At 40.5% G+C, this 24,007-nt stretch overlaps 3 protein-coding genes across 5 annotated transcripts; all 3 read left to right on the top strand.

Annotated features, from left to right (window-relative positions):
• Window positions 1-856: 856 nt before the first annotated feature.
• LOC149007520 (type I inositol polyphosphate 5-phosphatase 10-like) lies at window positions 857-6,559 on the top strand. Of its 3 annotated transcripts, XR_016175107.1 has the most exons (13): window positions 857-1,474; window positions 1,567-1,650; window positions 1,856-1,931; window positions 2,432-2,488; window positions 2,577-2,658; window positions 2,770-2,874; window positions 3,188-3,758; window positions 4,076-4,269; window positions 4,431-4,539; window positions 4,712-4,860; window positions 4,940-5,159; window positions 5,581-5,712; window positions 6,282-6,559. XR_016175107.1 is itself a non-coding variant. In XM_089166081.1 (11 exons), exons 1-11 carry the CDS (start codon window positions 1,621-1,623, stop codon window positions 5,593-5,595), a joined length of 1,608 nt encoding a protein of 535 aa, XP_089022207.1. In that variant the 5' UTR covers window positions 857-1,620; the 3' UTR covers window positions 5,596-6,274. The 3 variants fall into 3 exon arrangements, 1 of the variants encoding a protein (XP_089022207.1); XR_016175106.1 differs by having other exon boundaries at window positions 857-1,650; XM_089166081.1 differs by lacking the exon at window positions 6,282-6,559 and having other exon boundaries at window positions 857-1,650; window positions 5,581-6,274.
• A 6,545-nt stretch (window positions 6,560-13,104) lies between these two features.
• On the top strand, window positions 13,105-13,767 carry LOC149007521 (uncharacterized). Its single transcript, XM_089167087.1, has one exon. It carries the CDS (start codon window positions 13,105-13,107, stop codon window positions 13,765-13,767), a length of 663 nt encoding a protein of 220 aa, XP_089023213.1.
• Window positions 13,768-15,170: 1,403 nt separating this feature from the next.
• Window positions 15,171-16,031, top strand: LOC149007522 (uncharacterized). The gene has a single exon (XM_089167089.1). The coding sequence runs from the start codon at window positions 15,171-15,173 to the stop codon at window positions 16,029-16,031; it is 861 nt and encodes a 286-aa protein (XP_089023215.1).
• The last annotated feature ends 7,976 nt before the right edge of the window (window positions 16,032-24,007 follow it).

A 24,007-nucleotide genomic window follows, 5' to 3' on the forward strand; every position in this document is an offset into this window, starting at 1 on the left:
ACGAGCCGAGAGAAAACTCCAGAAAACCCCAAATCTAAAATCGTGTTTTGCATTCCCTCTAGAGAGTGAACTAGCCCAAAGTGATATATACAATGAAGTGAACCACACCGGTTCAATAGAAAATCAAAACCTAAGAGGAAGTACCCAGATTACCCTTACATATATGTATAACTAAATAATTTTTTGGAAACAATATGACCACCAAAAGATAAAGAAGGTACCAAGATTTTCTTTATACTAAAAGATTTAAACGAAAATAAAGATGATAAGCTATTAATACCTTAAAATCATCAAGTGTCAATAAGAAAATCACTTTTATCAACAACGGAAGCTCTACTAAACAAAGTGTCATCAGTAACGCATTAAGATTAAAAATAGATGATGAAATCATGGTAATAGTGCATGGCAACAAAATTGGTAATAACATAGTAATTGATACGATATTGTATCCCTATGTATATCTAATAGGGATTTATAATGCGATCAAATTTACCCTTGACTCATTACTAAACCCCAAACCCTAAACCCAAAAATAGATGATGAAATCATGGTGTTTTTTTTTAAACCCAGAAAAGAAACCCCAAACCCAAAATTCATAGAATACAGGTAAATAATAGAGTCAAGATGAAAATCCAAATCATGGCAAAAGAGTCATTTTACCTTTTGATAGTTTTGCTGTTTTGGTCCCCTAGTTTTTTTTGGTCCCTAGTTAGTGTTAGACAAGAGCCATTGAAATTTGGAACAGTGCTAAGAGTTTTGAGGACCACACGAGACTCAAAAGATAAGTGTCTTAGTTTCTTTGAGCCTCTGCCCTTCCAATCTTCCACTCTTTTGGGGAGTATTATATTCCCAAGAAATTTCGTCGTGACATTTGTAAAGTTGAGTTCTCTGCCACAATCTCCCACAAAAAGAATACCGATAAGTCAAAAACACGGTTAGATCTGTTGGGCACACGAGATTTCCGAGAGAAGGAGAGAGAAAGATGAATATGAAATACCTCAAAAAAAACCCATTGGAGAAGAAAACTAGGAGAGCGCAACGAGATGATGGCGTTTCCAGAGAATATTTTAAACGTTGGTGGGAAATGGAAAGAGAGAGAGAGGGTTCGAAACTCTGAAAAGTTCCAACATGGTTTTAGTTATGAGTTGACTGCCCCCACTTTGCCATCTTTCATGGTTTGTGGGCAAACTGAAATCGTTCCACGTGAATTCTTCTATTCGAGAAAGGACCCTATAATTGAAGATTCCAACGCTTGAGAGAGAGAGGGAAGAACACAGAGATCTAGACATCGAATGTTTCGGGTTTTTCTCTCGTTCTAGTTTAATTTCACGTACCTCATTGGATTTGCGCGTTTTTGTTAGTTTTGATTGATGGGTTTCCGTCACCTATACGCATTGGTGTCTGCTTGATTCCAACTCACGCATATTCTCTGCTTCCGGGTCTCCTTCTCGTAGATCTCTTCAATTTTATTTTGGTGGGTTTTGGCAAAAGGGTTTTGATTATTCTCATCAATAAGAAGGAAATGAGCCTTCTCTTATAATTCATTTCTCTGTGTGGATGTAATAGAGTTCTGGGTTGACGCCATTGAGGTCAAATTTGGGCTCTGGGTAGTTTCAAGAGATGACGCTTGGAAGTGACGAAAGGAAAAAGGTTTGATGATTCTCTTTTTCATTCGGTTTGATTCTAATTCCTTGAAAAGTATTTTGCTTTGTTCTTTTACTTGGGTTTCATTCTAGATTTATACTAACAAATAATATCCAGGAAAAAATCTACTCTGTTTAGTCAACTTTTATTGATGATGGATTCATGCCGCTGCTTCTCAAATTTTTTTATATTTTTGGGGTGGTTATTTCAGTTTCATTTACCAAAAATATTTCGAACAAGGGGGAAGAAAGAAAGGGAGAAGAGGGAAGGCTCAATTGGTTCTTCCGGTTAGTATCAATTTCCATCTTCTTGAGAATTGAATCCAACAAAAAGGATTTAGTTTATTTGGGGGTACATGACAAATCTCTTCTTCAATTTCATTGTCTTTTTCAAAGATTTTGTTGCTCATCATCCATCAAATGAGTACAGATATTGTTCATTTGATTACAAAGTCCCTTTTGTTAACAGGGCATTTGGTAAGAATTGCTGGATTGTGTTCTTACCAAGCTCTTGACGAATTTTGGTTTCTATGAAAATGAAAGCTTGTTCTGTTTTCATTTTTCCTACATTGTCACAGTGATCTATATGAATAGTAAAATTGGTCTTCCTTCATATAAACTAGAAACCTGGAAGAAAGATCTAGAAGCTGGATTCAGATTGAGAGAATAGTGTTTACTAGTTTTCTCCTCCTCTCATTTGTTATCTTAATTGAACTAAAATAGAATATCCAATTATCTCAAGCTATGCTTATTCTGAATTTGTGTTCCCTGGGAAAAAAAATGAACAGTGGACTTTGAAAGGTGTTCACCTTTTTCAGCTACAGCCATCAAGAAAAGTTTGGCAGGTAACGACAGTTGCATATTTCCTCTGCCTAATATCCTTTTTGTTCTTTTCCTATTCTCTTCCTAACTTTAGTTTCTTTTTAATTTCAGAATCTACCTCAAAGCTTGGAAGTTTCAAATTCAAAAGCCCCCGATCTCCAATGACTAACGTTCCTGATATTCAAACTTTACGGTAATTTGAAGACATTGATGTTCTTTCATTATCTCTTTTTCATCTCTGATGGATTTCTAGTAAGCCGTATTCTATTTTTATCTGAAACATCTCCTCTTGCCTTCCCTCCAGTGTTTTTGTGGCAACCTGGAATGCTGGTGGAAAATGCCCTCACAGTGACCTGAATCTTGGTGATTTTCTTCAGGTGGAAGATCCATCAGACATTTATTTTTTGGGGTATGGATTGTATTGCTCTCATAGGCTTGTATTTGTAGATTTTTTTTTACGTACCCACTTGCTTTAATATAATTTTATTTGCCTAATGAGGTGAGAAAACTTATTTGTGTAAGCTTATGTTTTCCCATGATTGCATTTTTTTCAGATTTGAGAAATCCAAAAAAGAAGAAAAGAAGAATGATTTAAAAAAATAAAAAATAAAAAAAATAAATCTAGTTTTCAGAACATCCATCTGTATTTCCATTAAAATTTGTTGTTATGAGTCATATTCCTTCTCCCAATTAAGTCTTGTTTTATTGTTATTCTTTGGCAGTTTTCAGGAAATAGTTCCGTTGAACGCCGGAAATGTGTTAGTTATAGAAGATAATGAACCAGCAGCAAAATGGCTAGCTCTCATCAATCAGGCTCTGAACAAAACTTCAGATGTCAATCCCACTGACAGTCCAAGACACTCGCTTGACTACTGTCCCTTTCCTTCTCCAGCTCCTGGTAAAAAGGATTTGAAGCCCAATGGTGGTCTATTATTCTTCCACAAGCCTTCTCTTAAAAAGGTCAGTAGAAGCTTAAAGGCACAGAGGGGAAGGCGTGTCAAGAGTTGCAACTGCCCTTCTGATTTGGAAAGAAAGAATAGCAAGGAATCCTGCTTTAGATGGCAAGAAAATTCTATTGGTGAAGATGACTCTTCCTCAGAAAATGAAGATGGTTCAAACAGTTTCGTGATGACTGAGATCACTACTAACCAGATGAATTATAGCCTCATCGCCAGCAAGCAGATGGTAGGAATTTTTGTCACTGTTTGGGCAAAGAAGGAACTTGTTCCGCACATTGGCCACTTGAGACTCTCATGTGTTGGGCGTGGAATATTGGGATATCTTGGAAACAAGGTGCATATTTACTTTGGTGCTAGACAATTGCATTGACATATTTTATTCAGAAGTTATTAAATTCACTTTCTTCTTGGGCCAAATCTCATCTACAAGAACAAAGGCTGTAAAATCCTTTTGGAAATGATGAGGATTAACATCAAACCAACAGATGTGATGAACACTAGGATGATTGTGAAGTGTTTGACATAAGTTTGCTTTCACTATATTTTAACCTCTTCTCATTGTCTTATAGCCGCAGACATTGATTTGCCTATAGGTTTCTTTCCATAGAAGTTATTTGTTAGGGGTCTCAACTGACAATTTTTTGGTTGCAGGGGTGTATCTCTGTTAGCATGTCTTTGCACCAAACAAGCTTCTGCTTTGTCTGCAGTCATTTGGCTTCAGGGGAGAAAGAAGGAGACGAACTTAGAAGAAATTCTGATGTCATAGAGATACTGAAAAACACACAATTCCGGAAAATCTGCAAAGCACCCAATAGTAGAATCCCTGAGAGAATTTTGGAACATGAGTAAGTTTTTCTCTAACATCATCACGGTGTGTGGGTGTGGGTGTCCATTGTATCAATTGAAGAATTCATGTATTTTATCAAATCTGAACCTCTCAACTCATAATTGTTTCCTTTTGAACTCATGTTACTTCCTCTTTTTGTCTTGGATAAAAATGTTTCAGTCGGGTCATTTGGCTGGGGGACTTGAATTACCGTATTGCTTTAAGCTACTCAGAAACCCGAAAGCTTCTGGAGAACAACGATTGGGACACCCTTCTTGGAAAGGATCAGGTAGTTATGTTTAGCCAATCTCCAAGATGGATGGGAGTGAAATGTTGAACTTGATTCTACTTTTCTAGTTTCTTCATAGCGTGGATATCAATGATTTTCGAAAAACTTCCTTAACTCCAATGAGTTAATATCTTATTCAACAATGTCTTGACCCCACTTGGTTTTCTCATAGCTCAAGATTGAACAAGAAGCAGGACGAGTGTTTGAAGGGTGGAAGGAGGGAAAGATCTACTTCCCTCCAACATACAAGTACTGCAATAACTCAGATTCTTATGCTGGAGAGACTGTCACTTCATTAAAGAAAAGGAGAACTCCTGCATGGTATATTCAGATATTATATTATTCCTTCAGAACCCAAACTTATACTTGAAGCAAACCTGAGAACTTACAACTGTTGCAGGTGTGATAGAATACTATGGCATGGGTATGGGATTGAGCAACTCTATTATGTACGTGGTGAGTCCAGGTTTTCTGATCACAGGCCAGTTTTTGCAGCTTTTGAGGTGCAGGTAGCAGTTCTGGAAGGAAAATCTAAGAAAGCACTGTGTAACTCCAACATGAAAGTTGAAATTGAAGAGCTCTTACCTCCTGCAGCTGCAAGATTTTTGCGTAGAAAAAGTGTAAGTCAATGCACAAATAGTAATGCTACAATCGTCATTGTAGTTCAAATATCTAATAGTGACAATAGTTCAGCATGAACACATACATGACCATACACCCCCAAGAAATGGAAGCATATTCTGAATCAGTTATATCTTCGATATTATTCAATGATCTCAATCATTTAATCTATCAGTTACATATCACTTTTGGGTTAAAAAAGAAGAGGAAGAGTTTTGTTGCATTGGAACAATTGAAAAGTTTATGTTCACATATCTTGGGGAAATTACCCCTTTAAGAGGGATGTTAGCTATTCAGTTTTCTCCTTGGACAGTCATTTAAAGCTTCTGTTTCAGCATTTTAATGCTTCTGTTCTTTTATATATGATGAGACAAATGGAGTTTTCCTGAGATCTTATCTCTTTCCCCTTCTTCCTTGCAGTTCTTTAACCAATAGCATTGGCCAGATACAAAACAAGAATCAAAATTTTCCGATTGAAGACTACCTCTAAGAAGAAGAGAAGAGCAACATTCTGCCTCATTATCCAACCTGTACAAAATATGGTTCTAACATGTAAGAGTTTATGCTTTTCTTTACCATTTTTACTGAATAGAACAAAAAGAAGTTTCAAGGGACTGTGTTAGGAGTGGTGTTGCTGTATCTTTGTGATCAATAAAAATTTCAACTGAGGGATGATTTCAAGTCCCATATTTCAACTCAACATCATCTTTAAAAGACTCTACTTTTCACAATCTTCTTAAGTTACAGAATCACTTTCATGAACAGGACAGAAAAATTATGGTTGAATTAAACCGTGATAGGAATAATCTATATGAAAACCAATTTCATTTAGTGATATCCCTAGTTCCATCCATAAAGGCACCCATAGAGCTCAGCTATGGCTGAAATTAGCCTTCTTATGTGGGGGATTTGAGAGAAACAGAGACCAGTGTTACATTGTTTAAAGAACAAATAAATGCTGAGCATATAGCTTCCATGGAATGGATATCATAGGTTGAGCTATAAAACCTCCAAAGTCAACCCATCATGAATGATGAATTTAAAATTTATGCTTTAAATTGTCATTATTTGTTCCTGAAACATTGTAGCTAAGCTTTCTCATTTTGCATTCTCTTTTGCAGGTTGTGGTAAAAAGTTAGTAGCCATGACATGGTTGTTATTCTTTTTCTGGGAACTAGAAGAAATCCCGACCGAAATGAAGGACAAAGGCTATGAGTAACACAATTCATCTTGTGCTGATTTTCCCATTTACTTTTATTTCTATCTTGGAACTAATGGAGGACATGAATATAGTCCCATGCTCCGGATTGAAATTGATGTACATTGGATAACAAGCACATAAACTTTTACTGAAACTTGAAGCATCTGAAATGAAGTGGTTTCTATACTTATTTCCTATAAGCTAATTTTTTGATGGTGGGGGTGGGGAGGGGGAAACCAAACTGAAAATTTCCTAGTGATTTGATTTTGGTTCCTCTAAAACTCACGCGGACCAAGCCATTGACATTCCAATAGGGTATCTTGTGGTGTTGGCATCAAGATCAAGATTGGAGAGTCCAACAAGAGGATATTCTTAGATTCGTTCCATCAGATTTTACTTGATTAAATGGGCTGCATATGAGCATGGACCCAAAGCTTGAAGGCCAATTTTTGCAATTGATCATTCAAAACTTGCCAAAGCCCAATGAGTTCACTTGTTAGAAGGAAGCTTTTTTCTATTCTTTTCTTTTCATTTTTTTGTTAGTGTGTGTCTATTTATTGGGTAGAGAACCTCAAGGGAGTCTACATCTAATATTGTCAAAAAATAGTATCCAACAGATAAAAATGGGGGAGGGGAATCAAAGAAGATGAACCACTCTTGGGACTTAGCAGCAACTTTGGCTAGAGTATTTGTAGCGAAATTGGTCTCTTGATGGATGTGGATGAATTGGAAATCATTAAAGACGAAGCTAGATGCGCAATATCCTTGAGTAGATGTGTTACCTTCCAAGGAGGGCATGGTGTAGGGTTGTTAAGTAATGTCACCAAGGCCCGGTTGTCACTTTTAAGGATGATATGCATAAGGTGAAGATCAGTCATCCATAGGAGGGCCCTGCGAAGAGCAAGTGCATTCGCTACTAAGCTATCTTGTGGTCCACTGCCTTGCCTGAAAGAGAAGATAACCTGATATCATGATTTCCTATGATGCCTCCAATCTTTGAGAGACAAAGATCTATATATGAAGAGCCGTTGGCATTAATCTTTACCCAAACTGAATTTGGCGGTTCCCATCATATCAGGAGTTGAGGTGGGGAGGACTTCAACTCAGAGTGAGGAGGTGTGAAATCAATGATCGCTTTACATATCCAAAGTAAAGCGTCGTCTAAGGATGTGGGCTGGTTTACCAATCAAGGAAGTATAATATCTCCATAGGGCCCAAACACCTATCAAAAGTGTAAAAGGGGAATGATAGGGGATGAAATGGGTTGGAGGCTAATATCAAATGTTGTATTTGGGTAGTCAAAGGCTGAATGCGGTCCCAAAGAGGGAGTTGGAGTTGAGAACATATCTGAAGGGAGAAAGGGTAAGTAGTAAAGATATGCTGAGCTGAAGACATGTTTGCGTTGTAGAGGAGACAATGTAGAGGCATATTGTATCCTTGGTCTAAAAGGAGGTCTGAAGTTGGCAACTTGTAGAGGATAGCTTTCCAAAGAAAGTGAAGGATTCTCAGGGGTAGGGGGATGTGCCAAAACTTGAGCTAGTTAATTAAAAGGTGACCTGAAGGTGGTTGATGGGTCTGATTGCCAACCTATATTCAGAACGAACAGTAAAAATTTCTGAATATTGTAGGCTTCCCCCCCCCCAAAAAAAAAAAAAAAAAAAAAAAACCAATCTTCTGCATGTGAAAGGGGAATAGGTATGGTGAGAATTTTGCAATGTCAGGAAGCCACCATGTAAGGACCCTTTCTCTGTCCCAAGAAGGTGCATGAGGTGTTAAGAAATCAGCCACACAAGTTGCAGGGTGTCCCACTGGATAAGAAGGTGCATGAGGTGTTAAGAAATCAGCCACACGAGTTGCAGGGTGTCCCACTGGATAGCAGCCAAGGTCAAAGGGTTGATTTGGTACCTAGTTTAGCACCCAAGGACTGGCCTTCATTCCATTACCGATTTGTAGAAATAAGCCCTGATTGAGTAGTTCTCGAGCATGTAACATAGACTTCCAGCCCCAAGATGCTGAAGGGGAATCAGTAGCTCAAGGAAAGAACAATGTTTTGAAGTATTTTTGTTTCATAAGTCTACTCCAAAAAGAGTCACCTGGTGAGGGAAGTTCTCATGCCTTTCGAGCCAGAAGACCGATGTTGAAAGCTTGCAAAATTTTGAGGGTGAGTCCACCATCATTCATAGGCTTGCACAAAGTATCCCAAGAGATCGTGTGAACATGATGTTGGTCTCCATTAGACCAATAAAAATCTCTGGTAAGCTTCTCTAAACTTTTGATAACTGAAGATGGAAACTTGAAGCATGACATGAAATGGGACGGCACGGCTGTCACTGTTGCTTTTATGAGTACAATTTTGCCAGCTGAAGATAAAAGTTCGCTCTCCATGATGTAGTCTACTATTGATTATGGATAAGAAAGTTTCACAATGCTTTTTCTTGAGGTGCCTAGGAAAAAGTGGTATGCCTAGATAAAATATCCAGCTTTGATGCGGAAGTAATATGGAAGTGCATTGACAGTTTTCTTTTCAAGTTTGCAGGGTTGCTAGGGATATAATAAGCTCTAGTCTTATGGATGTTGAGTTGTTGACCTGAATAATTGCAATATCATTCAATGAGCTCATAGAACATCCTTGCCAAACAATATTAAGTCATCTACAAAAGCAAGCAGAGAAAGCCTTTCCCCACCTCGTGATAATTGAACACCCTTTAGCTTCTTACTTCAAAGTGCTATGTCCTAGTGAGATGTAAGTATCTTGGCACATAGAACAAAAATATAGGAAGAAAGAGGTATCACCTTGTCTTAACTCATGAGTTGGTTGAAATTGTTGTAGTGGAGTGCCATTCAACAGTATAGTGTACTAGGGAGTTGTGATACAATACATGACCCAGTTAATCCACTAGGGGAGGGGGAACCAAAACTACGAAGGGCTGAAGCAATGAAGTACCATTTGAGCCTGTCATAGGCTTTACTCACGTCAAGATTGACTATCGTAATCCCTTCTTTTTTGTTTCTTATGGGAGTAGATCTTATGCATTAATTCATGTGCAATGAGAACATTATCCTAGATATGTCTTACTTTAATGAAACCATTTTGCTAAAAGGAGATTAAATGGGGCAGAATGCTCTTCAAATGAGAAATTAATATTTTCAGATAATCTTTTAGGCTTTGCACAGACTAATAAGGCAATAATCACTGACTGTTTGGGGAAGAATCCACCTTGGGAATGAGAGTAATATAAGTATGGTTGAGAGAATGTGGGAAGGTACCTAATGAGAAAAATTCTTTAACCATAGCTATGATCTTGGTGGACTTCGTTCCATGAAACTTGATAAAGATTTCTGGAAAGCCATATGGTCCTGGGGATTTGAGGCAATTAGACCTAAATACAACAGACTTGATTCCTGCATTGAATGCTATTCAAAGCAATAGGGATCTATCTACATCTGATACTCAATCAAAAATAAATGAGAAGTAATCCTCATCCAATGGGGTATTGATTGAGGTGTAGATGTGCTGGAAATGATCCAAAAGGCGCTTTTGGAGATGTGCTGTTGATTTGTCAAGCAGAGTCTCTGATATTGGAGAGATCTGATGTGATTCCTAGCTCTCCTTTTTAATGTTGAAAAATGAAAAATTTTGTTTTACGATCCCCACAAGTGTGCCATAAAATTTTGGACATTTGGAGCCATTTCAGGTGTTGTTGATTTAGGATTTATTGAAGAAGAGGTAGCAGGTTTTTTTTTCTTCAACAAACCACTATTGATCTCGAGCTGAAATGGGTGTATTCTTATGGAAAAGAAAGGTATGTTGAAGCATCTATTCAATACTCTCTAGATGTTTGACTACTCAGTGATCCCACTATTTTAGAAGAGGAACTAGCGTCTGTAGATTTGATAACACTGTAGTTGTAGCTGATTTATGTGAATGAGGATGCTAGCAAGTAGCAATTTGATACGACGAAAATTGCACCGAACCTTTGGACCGGGTTCATAATCTTTATCTAGGTTAGACCATAACCGGGACCCACCAAAACCTAACTTAATAATCATAAAGGCACTGCATTTCAATTATCGGTCCGGTAAGATCTCCCGAACCTTGTGGTAGACGAAGCTGACTTGTAGGAGGTAACTATCAGCAGAGCGGTGAGGGAATCGTGCCGAGATTGGTAACTACTTGCGTTCCTGAATATCTAGAAGGAAACCTTACGATCGGACGGTCACCGAAAGAGATTGAGACTTCACTCAACAGTCGAGAATTGGAGGTAAGGGCTATATAAACAAGTGATCAACTCACTCTAAAGGTATCTGAATCATTCCCCAATTACGCGTCGTGGTCGCCTTTATAGATCGTTATCGACGATTAGGACCTTCGTGATCGAGACCTAGAAGCATACCCAATAGCATCTCCGGGTCAGGCGCTGATGAGCACATTGAACTATCCATGTGGCTGAGAGCCCTCACAGCCCAAGCACAACGACGCAATTATCGGGGCGTGCTCTACCATAGAGCTAATAGCCCGACGATATATCCGGTGTAGAAGTAGGCCAACATTTCTAAAGGCAAATAGGAAGTTTCCAAGTTCATGCCCAGGTACTTATTACTTCTTGGGTCGTAATTGCCATGAAGTAAAATTATTAAGTAGATCCGTTTTGGGGGATAATATTAATATTATCCATTAGAGTAATTAATGGTTGGACCAATAAAATGAAATTCATTATTATGCTCTACAACTTGCCAGAGCCTTGGTGATTAGTTCAGTAACTGACTTAAGCTTCGGAGGTGGCCTCTCGACCCCCATGGTCGGGCCACATCTAACTCTGTTTTGCAAGCCATTGTCAAGGAATCGGAGGCTTAACATTTTCTTGAACGCATCATTTGGCGCCATCTGTGGGAAACTTTTCAAGAAGTCATGGTAACTAGATCGGCAGCAGCAGCTGCAACGGCTCAATGAATAGTAAACATCCCACCACTTCCTGAGGGGAATAATCCGTCAAATATTCCCGAAGGAAGCCAACCCCCAGAAATACCTGGAGAAGGAGGAGTTGATGGTACCGAACATCAAAACCATTTGAATCCTCTTCAGCACCAAATGGACCAAATGCAGGTCCAATTCCTAGAGATGTAGGATATGATCCGCACATTGGTTAGACAGCTAGTGGCTCCTTAGGCTCCTGATCAGGTAGAGGCCAGGAGACGTGCGGGAGGAACAGATGAGCGAATACCTCTCATTCGGGCACTTTTTGTCGAAAGGGATAGGCAGCCAGCCAAAGGCCAGAATTTTGGCCCAAACGCTCAGAGGGACCTTCTACGGTGAGCCCGAGATTTTAGAGCTGGCGAATTACCAAGAAGAGACAATAGGTACGACAGGCTGCAAGACAACCAAACCGAATCCCGAACGAGATTGCCTAGAGGAGTTCGCACTCACTCCCCAACATCCAAGCGTTCGGAAAAAGCGACTGTTTGGATGGAGGATGGACGATTGTTGCATATTGGACGAGAGCTTGCCAACATAAACCAAAGGTTGGGACAACTCTCGAGAGGGCGAATAACTGATGATATTTATTCGGTCATCCGGAAGACTCCTTTTGTTGATGCTATTGCCCTGTTCGAGTTTCCGCATAGTTTTAGACTCCCAACTTTCACAACGTTTGATGGTTCGGGAGACCCTACTACCCATATTAGTTATTATCAGCAAACAATGGCGGTGGTTGGAAATTCTGACGAGATTCTCTGCAGAGTATTTTCTTCCCTAACCGGGGCAGCACAGAAGTGGTTCTCAAACCTTCCTTCGGGAAGGGTCAATGATTTCGACGAGCTCGCCCGCAAGTTCATTGGACGCTTTCAGAGTGAAATCCAAATCAAGAAAACGGAGGAAACACTCTTTACAATAAAGCAGGGAATGAATGAATCGATTCGGGAGTATCTAAAGAGATTTAACAAAGTCACCATGGAAATAGAGAACTTGGATGAACAGGTGGTGAAAACGGCTCTCTTTACGGGGTTAGCCAACCAAAAGCTACTGAAATATCTACTTCATGCCATCCAGCTATGCTAAATTAGTGCAAAGATGTCAAAAGCAGGCGGAAGTAGCGGAGATACTCAATGCACGACAAGGAGAGTCTAAGATTGCAACCAAGGAGCAAAAGGTCCCCAAGAGAAGCCAAAAACAAAAGTAGCCTGTTCAAGATCGTGATCGGTCCAGAAAGCCACGTTCGACTTGGAGGCGGCGATCACTTGATCAAGATCAATACACACCTTTAAATGCTCCCCGATCGGAGATATTGATGCAGATAAAAAATCAAGATATTTTGAAATGGGCATCTAAGATAGTTACGAAGATCGGAGAAAAGAATATGGAGAGATATTGCTGATTTCACAAAGATTTTGGGCACTACACTAATGACTGTAGGAACCTCAAGGCAGATATCAAAAGACAAATCAATCAGGGGCATCTCTCAAATTTTGTTAAAGTTTGGGAGGATGAGAAGAGAACGACCAATGAAAAAAGGGATCGTTCGGCAAGCAGGGAGTGTCGAGTCGAAGCTCCAAAATCTAAAAAGGGGAAGGAATTGGTAGGACCTAGTAGATCCCCAATTCTCACTATATTCGGAGGACCCGGACCCGAGTCCTTGCGGAAGCTGAAAGAAAAATCAAGATTCGTAGGATCGGAAGAATCCCAGAAAAGAAAGTAAGTGGAAGAAATTCCCATCACTTTCGGTGAAGAAGACGAGCGAGGTGTGAGCATGCCTCATGATGATGCAATTGTTATCAAAGTAGAAATCGAGCGAAGGGAGGTACACAGGGTCTTGGTAGATACGGGATCTTCGGCTAATCTTCTTTCTTATGAAGCTTTTCAGAAGCTAAATGTTGAGAAAGATCTGATGAAGCCATCTTCAACACACCTTTATGGATTCGTTGGTTCATCTGCTATAGCCGAGGGATCAATTCAGTTAGATCTTTCGGTAGGGAATTTCCCGAAAGAATCCACCATTCGGGTAAACTTTCTGGTGGTTCGGGACCTTCCTGCCTACAACATGATCCTCGGTAGGCATTCGTTGACGAAGCTAGGCACTATAGTCTTGCCAAAACATATGAAGATAAAGTTTCCCATTGACACTGGAATCGAGCAAGTAGTTTCAGATCAGAAACTCTCCCGACAGTGTTATGTGGCTTATCTTAAAGACAAGGAAGGACCAGAAAAAGCCACAGCCTTACCAATCGAGATAGGGGATGATCGGGACGAAGATACCATGCAAAGGCCCGAACTAGTGGAAAAATTAGAACGAATCTGCTTACAACCAGGAGATGGGACAAAATCCACTTATATTGGGTTTGAGCAACCAGAACCTTTCAAGGAAGAATTGAAAACTTTTTTTCTTCAGAAAAGCATAGATGTTTTTGCCTAGTTAGCAGACGATATGCCAAGAATTGATCGAGTAGTGGCCGAACACAAACTTTGGATCAATTCAGAAGTCAAGCTTGTAATTAAGAGAAGATGGAACTTCTCAATTGAAAAACACGAGGCTATCAAAGGAGAGGTCGAGAAACTAAAGAAGTCTGGTTTTATCGAAGCCATCAAGTGCCCAACATGGTTGGCTAATGTTGTGATGGTAAAGAAGTCGAACGGGAAGTGGAGGATGTGTATTGATTACACAGACCTCAACAAAGCATGCTCGAAGGACTGTTACCCTTTACCACGCATATATCTTTTAATCGATGCAACGGTTGGGAATGAAACATTGAGTTTCATGGATGCCTATTTGGGATACAAACAAATCTTGATGAAGAAGGAAGATGAGAGATTCATAGTCTTCATGACCGATAGAGAGAGTTATTTTTATAAAGTTATGCCATTCGGTTTGAAGAAGGCGGGAGCTACATATCAGAGAGCTGTAAACAAGATCTTTAGTGATCTAATCGGGAAAACATGGAGGTATACGTTGACGACATGCTAGTGAAAAGTCTTTAGAGGACAGGACACATTGCAGATCTTAGGGAAGTATTCTCCGTTTTAAGAAAATACCAGATGAAGCTGAATCCGAAGAAATGTGCCTTCGGTGTATCTTCGGGGAAATTCCTGGGGTTTATGGTTTCCCAGAGAGGAATTGAGGCAAACCCTATCAAGATACAAGCTTTGATCAATATGGATCCCCCAAAGACCGTTCATGATATTCAATGCCTGACTGGACGGATAGTAGCCTTGACCCGATTCATTTCACAATCGGGAGAAAGATGCTTACCTTTCTTCAAAGCCCTGAAGGATTTGAAGGGAAGTAAAGAGGCTCAATGGATGAAAGAATGTCAGAAGGCATTCGAGGAACTAAAGAGAAGACTCGGGCAACCACCACTACTTTCTCGGCCTGAGAAGGGCGAAATTTTGCAAGTATATTTGGCGTCATCACAGTCGGCTGTGAGTGCTGTTCTCATTTGGGAAAAAGAGAAGAAACAGTGGCCCATTTACTATGTCAGCCATGTACTCCTGCACATTTACTATGTCAGCCATGTACTCCTGGATCCTGAAACAAGATATTCGACGATTGAAAAACAGGCATTGACACTTATGATAGTAGCACGAAAGTTCAAACCGTACTTCCAGTCTCATCCGATTGAGGTGTTGACTAATTTCCCTTTGAAAAAGGTCCTGTTCAAACCCGATCTATCGGGAAGAATGGTAGCATGGTCGGTTGAGTTAGGGGAGTTCCAGGTGGATTTTAAGCCCCGAAGAGCTATAAAAGCATAGGCTTTGGCTGATTTTATAGTGGAATCCGTAACCCCGATCGAGGAAGAAGGAGAACCTATCCTGCCAAGTATGTGGCACATATATGTTGATGGTTCTAGCAATAAATTTGGTTTGGGAGCGGGCGTTTTGTTAAAAAGTCCAGGACGTTTCTTGATTCGGTATGCTTTGAGGTTCGGGTTCACGGCAAGTAACAATGAGGCGGAGTATGAAGCTTTTATCGCGAGGCTCAGACTCGCTAAAGCATTGGTAGTAGCTGAAGCAACAATATATAGTGATTCTCAACTTATTGTCAACCAAGTAGAAGGAGAATACGAAATAAAAGAGCCTCACTTACAGGGATACCAAGAGCTGATTGGGAATCTAAGGAAGAAATTTAAAGAAATAAGGGTATGTGAAATACCCCGAAAGGAGAATTCAGTAGCAGATGAACTCTCGAGGTTGGCGAATGCTAAGGAAAAAATCTTAGAACCATCGGTCTACATTGAGGAGTTAAATTTCCCAAGCACTAAGGTCGACTTCGTTTCATATATAGAAAATGAATGCTGGATGGATCCCATCATTGAGTATATTCGGGATGATAAACTCCCCGAAGATTTAAGAGAGGCACGTTCAGTAAGAGTTCATGCGGCAAGATTTACTATTCAACACGGAAGGCTATATCGAAAGTCCTTTGCGGGTCCTTTACTTAGATGTGTTGGACCAGAAGGAGCTAAAACTGCATTGGCTGAAGTTCATGAGGGTATCTGTGGAGCACATATGGGTGGATGGGCCCTAGTGCATAAAATCCTTCGGCTTGGGTTATATTGGCCCAAGTTGGAAGAAGATTCCATAAAATACGTTCGGTCTTGCAATCAGTGCCTAATACATTCGAACGTGCCAAGGCAACCTGCTACAATACTCACGTCAATTCTAAACCCATTCCGTTCGTAATGTGGGGAATAGACTTGATGGGAAAATTCCCAAAAGTAGTGGGAAGAAAGGAGTATCTGATCGTAGAGATCGATTATTTCACTAAGTGGGAAGAGGCAGCTCCTCTGGCGTTGATCACAGAGAAACAAATGGAGAAGTTCGTGTTGGAGTCAATCATCCATAGATTCGGAATTCCAAAGGTACTGGTGATCGATCACGGAACTCAGTTTGATAACCCCCAGTTCGAACTCTTCTACAATACTTATATGATCGACCATCGAATGTTGTCCGTAGCATATCCTCAAAGCAACAGTCAAGTAGAAGTGACGAACCAAACACTACTGGATGGCATCAAGAAAAGGCTCGAAGACAACAAATCCTTATGGATGGAGGAACTACAAAATGTCCTTTGGGCATACCGAACGACCGTCCGAACCCCTACTGGAGAAACTCCATTCTGATTAACATATGGTTCGGAAGTGCTTGCACCGGTCAAGATTATGGTAGGAACCATTCAGGAATGGGAGTTCAAAGAACAAGCGAACAAAGAAGGATTATTAGATAGCCTTGAATTATTTGACGAAATTCATGAAAGAGCAATAGCTCGAACTCAACAATATAAGCGAAGAATAGCCTCTCACTATAATGCTCGAGTAAAACATCAGGAGTTCCACGCGGGAGATTGGTTCTAAGGAACACTCTGGCGTCGGACCCACACCATCGGAGAAAATTGGACCCAACATGGGAAGGGCCATATATGGTCATCAAGCAAGTAGGTTTGGGAGCTTACAAGCTAAAAGATCTAGCAACCGACCGCGCATTAGATCGATCGTGGAACGCGAAGCATTTGAAGAAATATTTTTCTTAAAAGTTATGTCAACATTTCTCTTGAAGTTGTTTAACAATCTTGATCTAATTGATCTATAATTACTTAATGCAAGAATCTGGTTTTTAATTCCAAATCTTTTGATTGGGGGCTGTATATAGCAGAGTACATTTAGAATCAAAAGGCTTCGAGTAACACCATATGAGACCTTCCAACATCCCGAAACACTCTCCGGAGCTTTCAGGTAAAGGCTTCGGGTAACAACATATGAGACCTTCCAACATCCCGAAATACTCTTCGAAGCTTTCGGGTAAAGGCATCGAGTAGCACCGAGTGGGACCTTAGAAAGCCGAAAAAATTCTAAGGAAAATTTTCTGGTCTAAGGCATCGGGTAAAACCAAGTGGGACCTTCGAAAGCCTCGATGAAAATTCTTAGGAATTTTCTAAGGTCAAGGGCATCGGATAAATTCTGAACAGAACCTTAAAAAGCCTAGGAAGTTTTTACTTTCTAAGGTAAAGGCATCGGGTAGCATCGAGTGGGACCTTCAAAAGCCGAAAAAATTATAAGGAAAATTTTCAGGTCTAAGGCATCGGGTAAAACCGAGTGAGACCTTCGAATTTCACAAAAGTTATAAGGATTTTTTTGGGGTCGGGTATATTGGATGTACACCGAGTATAACTATCGAACCCTTAGAAAGAATCCCTTAGAAACTCTTGTGGATCTAAGGCTTCGGACAAACCAAACGCCACCTTCAAAAGCTAGTTGGGCGAATCAGATATGAATCAGTTCAACCCCAACCTAATCCCTTTGACGATAAAGAACGTGTTACAATCAAACAACGATTAACACAAAAATGACTTTTCATTCATTCAAAGGCCAACAGAGGCCAAGCTCTACAATGTTCAAGATATACTATACAACGTTTGGGAGTTACAAAGTTTTCTAACATCTTGGACGAGGAACATTTCTCTGAGAAGAACAAGAGCTTGACCAACGACTGGGAAGAGCATCCCGAACCCATCATTTAGCTTTTCCAGGATCCTTATCCTTTGACTGATGAAGAAACTTCATCTCCGGTTGCTGAGATAAGAAGGAAAAGTAAATATGGTGACGAGTTTTAGAATTTATCTCCCGCAGTCCTTTGGATCGTTGTGGAAGAAAGATTGACGCGTTCTAGATTGACATTTGGAGTGTCTTCTTCTTCCTTGTTTTCTGCAATCTCCTCTGTTATTGGAGTTGTAGGAGGTGAATTGTCGAGGTACAACGTAATGTCCGGATTAGGAGCAGACAAATCTTCAACGTCTTCCGCCCAATCGGGAGGAGGAAGTTGCAATTTCAAGAAGACTTTGGGGTGACAGAGAAATTGATGAGGAGCCGTATCAAAATTCAGATTTCTCCTCAAAATTGATTCGAACACCTCATTTTGGCCATACCCGATAAGCATGGTCATTCAAAATATCCAGCAAGTTACCAAAAGGCTTACTGCCTAGATACTTACGGATACAAGCCTTCCGGGTCTCGGCAGGGATATAATCGAGATCGGGAGGAACTATTTGCTTCCGCATCTCCTCAACTTTAGCTTCAGAATTATTCAGTTCCCCGAAAGATTAACAACCCTTCGCTCGAAACCACAGATTTGGTCCATTGGCAACATTTAGATCTTGAGAAAGACGTAGGATCTCAATATTCCTTACCTTTATCTCCTCCCAAAGCCTGGAAAGATTAGAATGCATCTTCCCAATCCGGTATGTTGCCTACTCTTGCAACAAGAGATTTTTTTCGGGATTTAGAAAAACAAAAAAAAAAAAAAAAAAAGAAAAAAAGAGTGATTTCAGTAGTGAAGACTCACATCACCAGGGATTTCACGAAAGCATCGTCGGGAACAGAATTGAAAGCTTTGCTTTCGGCCGGTGTTTGGGCAAGAGTGCACCACTCTAAAGCTTTGTCAAAATTGCCCGTAACATGATCAGACCTTCGTAGCTTCCAGGGAGGCCTATAAACCTCCTCAGCAAAATGTATGGGTGGTCTTGGTGCAGAAGAAGAAGTTTCTTCGCTTGTGTCTTTTGGCTTTTCCCTTCGAATGTGCTTCAAAGACATTGCAATAGAAGCAAGAATGCCAGTTGAATCCATTGATCAACAGAATGAATTTTTCTATTTTCTTCTACATGTTTTAGTCTCAGAGAAATACTAGAATTTCGCACAACTGAAAGACAAGAAGAAAGGAGAAGTAAAGGGTTTAAATAGACGCTGACAAAGAAAAGAAATGATGATTCGTCCCAAAAAGAATCAACGGTGATAGAGCAGCGACGGTTTGAGTCCTAGAAAATCAACGGTCATAAACCAATGATGGTTTGAACACAACAGATGGATGGTGGACATTAAGCAACTTTTCAAATTTTGAAAAAAGGGTTCGAAACCATCGCATCCATCCACGTGGCATATTAGGCGCAGGTTACAAAGACAGCGAACTCGAGTGCTGAACCATCAATCAAAGCATTTAAGACTTGAGTGACGTTTTCATTTCCCAATGAAGACAACATCTTTCAGAAAAAATGAAGGATCAAGGTTAACCACAAGATGACCGAACGGGCAAGACTGAGGACAAACTTTCCCGAGCAAAGAATCACTCGAATGCCAAAACCTCTAATCTTTTGAATGAGGGGCTGTGTGAAGAAATTAAAGGGCATGATAAGAGCAGGATAGTGCAACGATTAATTCAAAGAGCTCTCAGTTTTTGTCCAATTAAGTTCTAGTGCAAGAAACACTTGAACGTGAAAAGGGAAAACATACGATCGTCAAAACTACAACAGGAAATATGCCAAGAAGAAGGAAATATTATTAAGACATAAGGCCCAAAAGGGAGGGTCTACCCTTACACATTACAAAAGAAAAAAAGCATCTACAAATTGGCAGAAGATTGAGGAACTTGGTCAGTGGCAGCATCGGGAGTTTCTTGTTCAGAGGCGGCTTTAGGAGTTTGTTCCTCGAAGGTTTTGAGCAATTGAATGAGCATTTTTTGCCACACCTTTGGGGTTGGAAGGTAATGCAGGCTCATCATCCAAATATTTGTTAATAATTGGGCTGGTTGGATTAGTTGGCGGTAGATTGTTCTTCTCGGCAACCCAAGTTGGAGTTGGCAGATGCAAATCCACAAAAGTCTCCTTATAGATTAAGTCCTTATGCTCTTCGATCGAGAAGGAAGGATCGGCCGTCAGAATACTCTTCCACACGTCATTGACACCCTCCCGATAGGCAACCAAATTGTATAAGTTGAGCAACTCACCGAACAGAACGCTGTTCAAGTATTTCAAGACACAAGCTTTCCGAACCTCCGGCTTCAAATCTTCGGGACCTTGGGGAGAAGCAGCAGCTTCCAGCTTCTCTTCCAATTCTTCCTTTTCTTGAGTGAGATCCTCAATTTTGGATTTTGAGGTCCGGGCATTTTTCTTCAACTCTCCCAGCTCCTTTCTCATATCCTCCATTTGGGGCTTAGCAATAATAAGTTCCCTTGCAGAAGGACGAAGTCGGGCAATCTCCTCTTCCAACTTGGAGATTTCTCCTAGCCTCTTCTCAGCAAGCTCATTATTGAGATTGACGTTAGCATGTAAACGGCCAACTCTCATATTCGCTTCCATCTCAAGATAGAAACCTGTCACAACAATACGAAAACAAGTTAGCCTATTACAGATGTTCCGGCTGGGAGAATAGTTAAAGAATCAGGACACACCTGAAATTAAAATTCACCAATTCGTCATCAGACATCTCAGTTAGGGCCTTTCGATCACATGGAGTTCGAGCATTAACGGCCCAATCAATGGACGCGTTGGTATCCAAAAGAACCGGGTCTTGAAGATTCACCTTCCATTTGGGAACATAGATTTTCCCTTGATCGACTTTTCTCCTCTTAGAAGCAGCATCATCGGTCAGCTCCCTTCTCCTCTTGACAAGGGCAGTATCGTCATGAGTGGATTCTTCGACTATTACTGGATCTTTTCCTTGGGCAGCATGATCCTGCCTTGTCCTCAGAAGCCCCTTCGGGGGAGTAACCCCTTTCGAGATAGCGACAGATGAAGCTTTCTTCGGGGAAGGGACACCCTCGAGAGCATCTTTTCTCCCCTTTTGGAGGACTCTCTCCTCGGCAGTAGCCAAACTTTGTTGAGCCAAAGAAACGACTGCATTGCGGTTAAACTTGGGAGGCACTGCAAATCAACGAAAGATCAAGGTCATTATAAGAACAAAGAGTACATTCATAAATAGAGAGAAATTAAAGCTTTTGGGCACTCACCATGGCTCAGACCCCAGTAGCAAAGAACTGCTTCATACTCCATGGCATGCCCATGGATTTCCGAACGCCAAGAAATGGCTTTGATGACCCGAACCGCCTCATTTTTTGCGATTGGGCAGGAAAGGAGAGCGATTGATCTGGGTGAAGGAGTCTAGGGTGCTCCATCTTATTGGGAATTTTTGTTTGGATTTGGGAACCCTACGGAAAACAAACTTTTCCCGCCATCCTTTATTATTGGAAGGGTAGGTAACCTCTGCAAGGATTCCCCCTTGCCAGACTAGCTCAGTCTTCAAGCTCTTGGAAAGGACTATCCACCCGGGAGGATTTGATTTACTCAGAGTATAAAAATGACGAAAAACATCTAAAGAAGGGGTTAACCCGAGTTCATGGCAGAGCCCCAGGTAACCAATTATATGCCTCCAGCTGTTCGGGAGGAGCATACCAGGACAAATTTTCTAGTGGTTTAAAATTTTGGTGATTACAAAAGAAAATAAAGGAAGTCGAACCCCACTCTTGAAAGAGTCAAGGTAAAGGGAGAACTCCCCTGGAGGGTTGGAATTGACCCTCTCATTTGAGTTCGGGATACGAATGATGCAAAAACGTGGAATTGAGTAGTTAGAACAAATATTTTTTAGGTCTGCTGAGCGAACCACAGAAATAATGTCTGAAGGACCGACAAAAGGTCTTTTTGATGGAAGGGATTTCTCTGCAGTCGTCTTCTTAGGAGCCTTTCTCTTCTTTGAGGAAGACCCTTTAATGATGGGGGCATTGCTTGGTGGTTCTCTAGGGCTAGCCGGGGCAAATTGCAACAAATGTTCGGTTACCCTATGATCCCGATCACCAGAGAGTTCAACAGAAGCAGTAGGGCTTCCCTGTTCGGCAGATTCTTCACCCTCTACTAGGCGGTCTACAGAATCGCTCTCCTCAGAAGTTTGACCGCTACCCATTTTTTGATGGAATGAACAAAAAGAATAGATTGTGTGAATACAAAAAAAAAAAAAAAAAAAAAAAAAAAAAAAAAAAAAAAAAGGAGAACAGAAAGATGAAACAAAGGGAAATAAAACTTACTTGTGATTTAGAAGAACAGGACTTGAGTCCCACAGGTTGAAACTGAAGACTTGCAAGAACACAAGTTGGAGAGCAGAAAAGTAAAAAGAAGAAATGAGGCATGAGGAACCTTTTATAGATTCAAAATACAAGTAAGATTGAGTCTAATTGATGGACAGGGTCACGCATTGATTCGAGAGAAAAGATCGAACGATTCGTAAAGCTTCAATGGTCTGTAATCACTGACGGTTCAAAAAACCTTCGTCAAGATGAAATAAATCTAAGATACGACGATTCGAACGACAGGGCGTAATGTTCGTGCCTCCCCGATCACCACGTGGCCCACTACACACAAGCAATGAGGAGTCAGAATGGTTCGACGGCACCTCGCTGGAAAGAGATGTCAGTAGCATTAAATACAAAGATATTTTTACTTGAAAAGATATTTCGTATTTGCTCATGATCGGTGAAGATACCAAACCAGACCAAACATTCCACGGCGTTGCTCGAACACTTGGCTTGCGGGCAAATGATACGAGGAAAATTACACCGAAATTTTGGACCAGGTTCATAATCTTTATCCAGGTTAGACCACAACTAGGACCCACCAAAACCTAACTTAATAATCATAAAGGCGCCACATTTCAGTTATCAGTTCAGTAAGATCTCTCAAACCTTGCGGTAGACAAAGCTGACTTGTAGGAGGCAACTATCAGCGAGCGGTGAGGGAATCATGCCGAAATTGGTAACTACTTGCGTTCCCGAATATCTAGAAGGAAACCCTACGATCAGACGGTCACCGAAAGAGATCGAGACTTCACTCAACGATCGAGAATTGGAGGTAAGGTCTATATAAACAAGTGATCAACTCACTCTAAAGGTATCTGAATCATTCCCCAATTACGCATTCATTATTATGCTCTGCAACTTGCCAGAGCCTTGGTGATTAGTTCAATAATTGACTTAAGCTTCGGAGGTGGCCTCCCGAATCCCACGGTCGGGCCACATCTAACTCTGTTTTGTAGGCCATCTTCAAGGAATTTGGAGGCTTAACATTTTTTGGATGCATCACAATTAAATCTGGGTAGGATTCTTCTTGGGTCTAGAAGTTCTCGAATCAAAACGGTTTAGAAGCCAAGAGCGGATGAACATCTATATTTAACACTAGCAAGATAAGATTAGAGTTAGTGAAAGTAGTGTTCTGTACACTAACCTCAGGGAAGAGTTGCATCCATTCAGCATTACTAATAATCCGATCAAGTTTGCCTTCTATGCAATTGATGACTCTGTGTTTGTTCGACTAGGTATATGGAAGTCCATGAGTTGGGAGTAACATTAGATTCTGTAGTGACAAAAAGTGTTAAAAACTTTGAACATCTCGCCACCTTAGAGGAACACCTCCCTTACTATATCTATCAAGTAGACATACCTATTCCAGTCTCCGTATAGAGCCCATGGACCACCAGCGAAGGAACCCAATTGATTTAATGTCTCTCATTGCTGTTGTTTGGAGATGGAAGAATTCAATACGCAAATGACTTGCCAATTAATTGTGTTAAAACAAAGTAAAACATGGAAACACCATTATCACTATAATACTATATTTACATGAACAAAGGAGTCCCAAAACAGTAGAAGACCACCAGACAAACCAATTGGGGGAGAGAAAATTATTAAAAAAGGAAACAAAATATTTCAATTCATTATTTGAGATGTACAGTATAAAGACATTTATAGATAGCAATCCCATATCAAACCCATCAACATGATTGTACACGTGTCTCTATCTCTATATCCCCCCTCAAACTAGGCCGGGGAGATAAACCTAGTTTGGTACA

This window comes from Hakea prostrata, chromosome 8, assembly GCF_041222555.1.
Source record: "Hakea prostrata isolate BN-2017 chromosome 8, UWA_Hpros_2, whole genome shotgun sequence".
NCBI lineage: Eukaryota > Viridiplantae > Streptophyta > Magnoliopsida > Proteales > Proteaceae > Hakea > Hakea prostrata.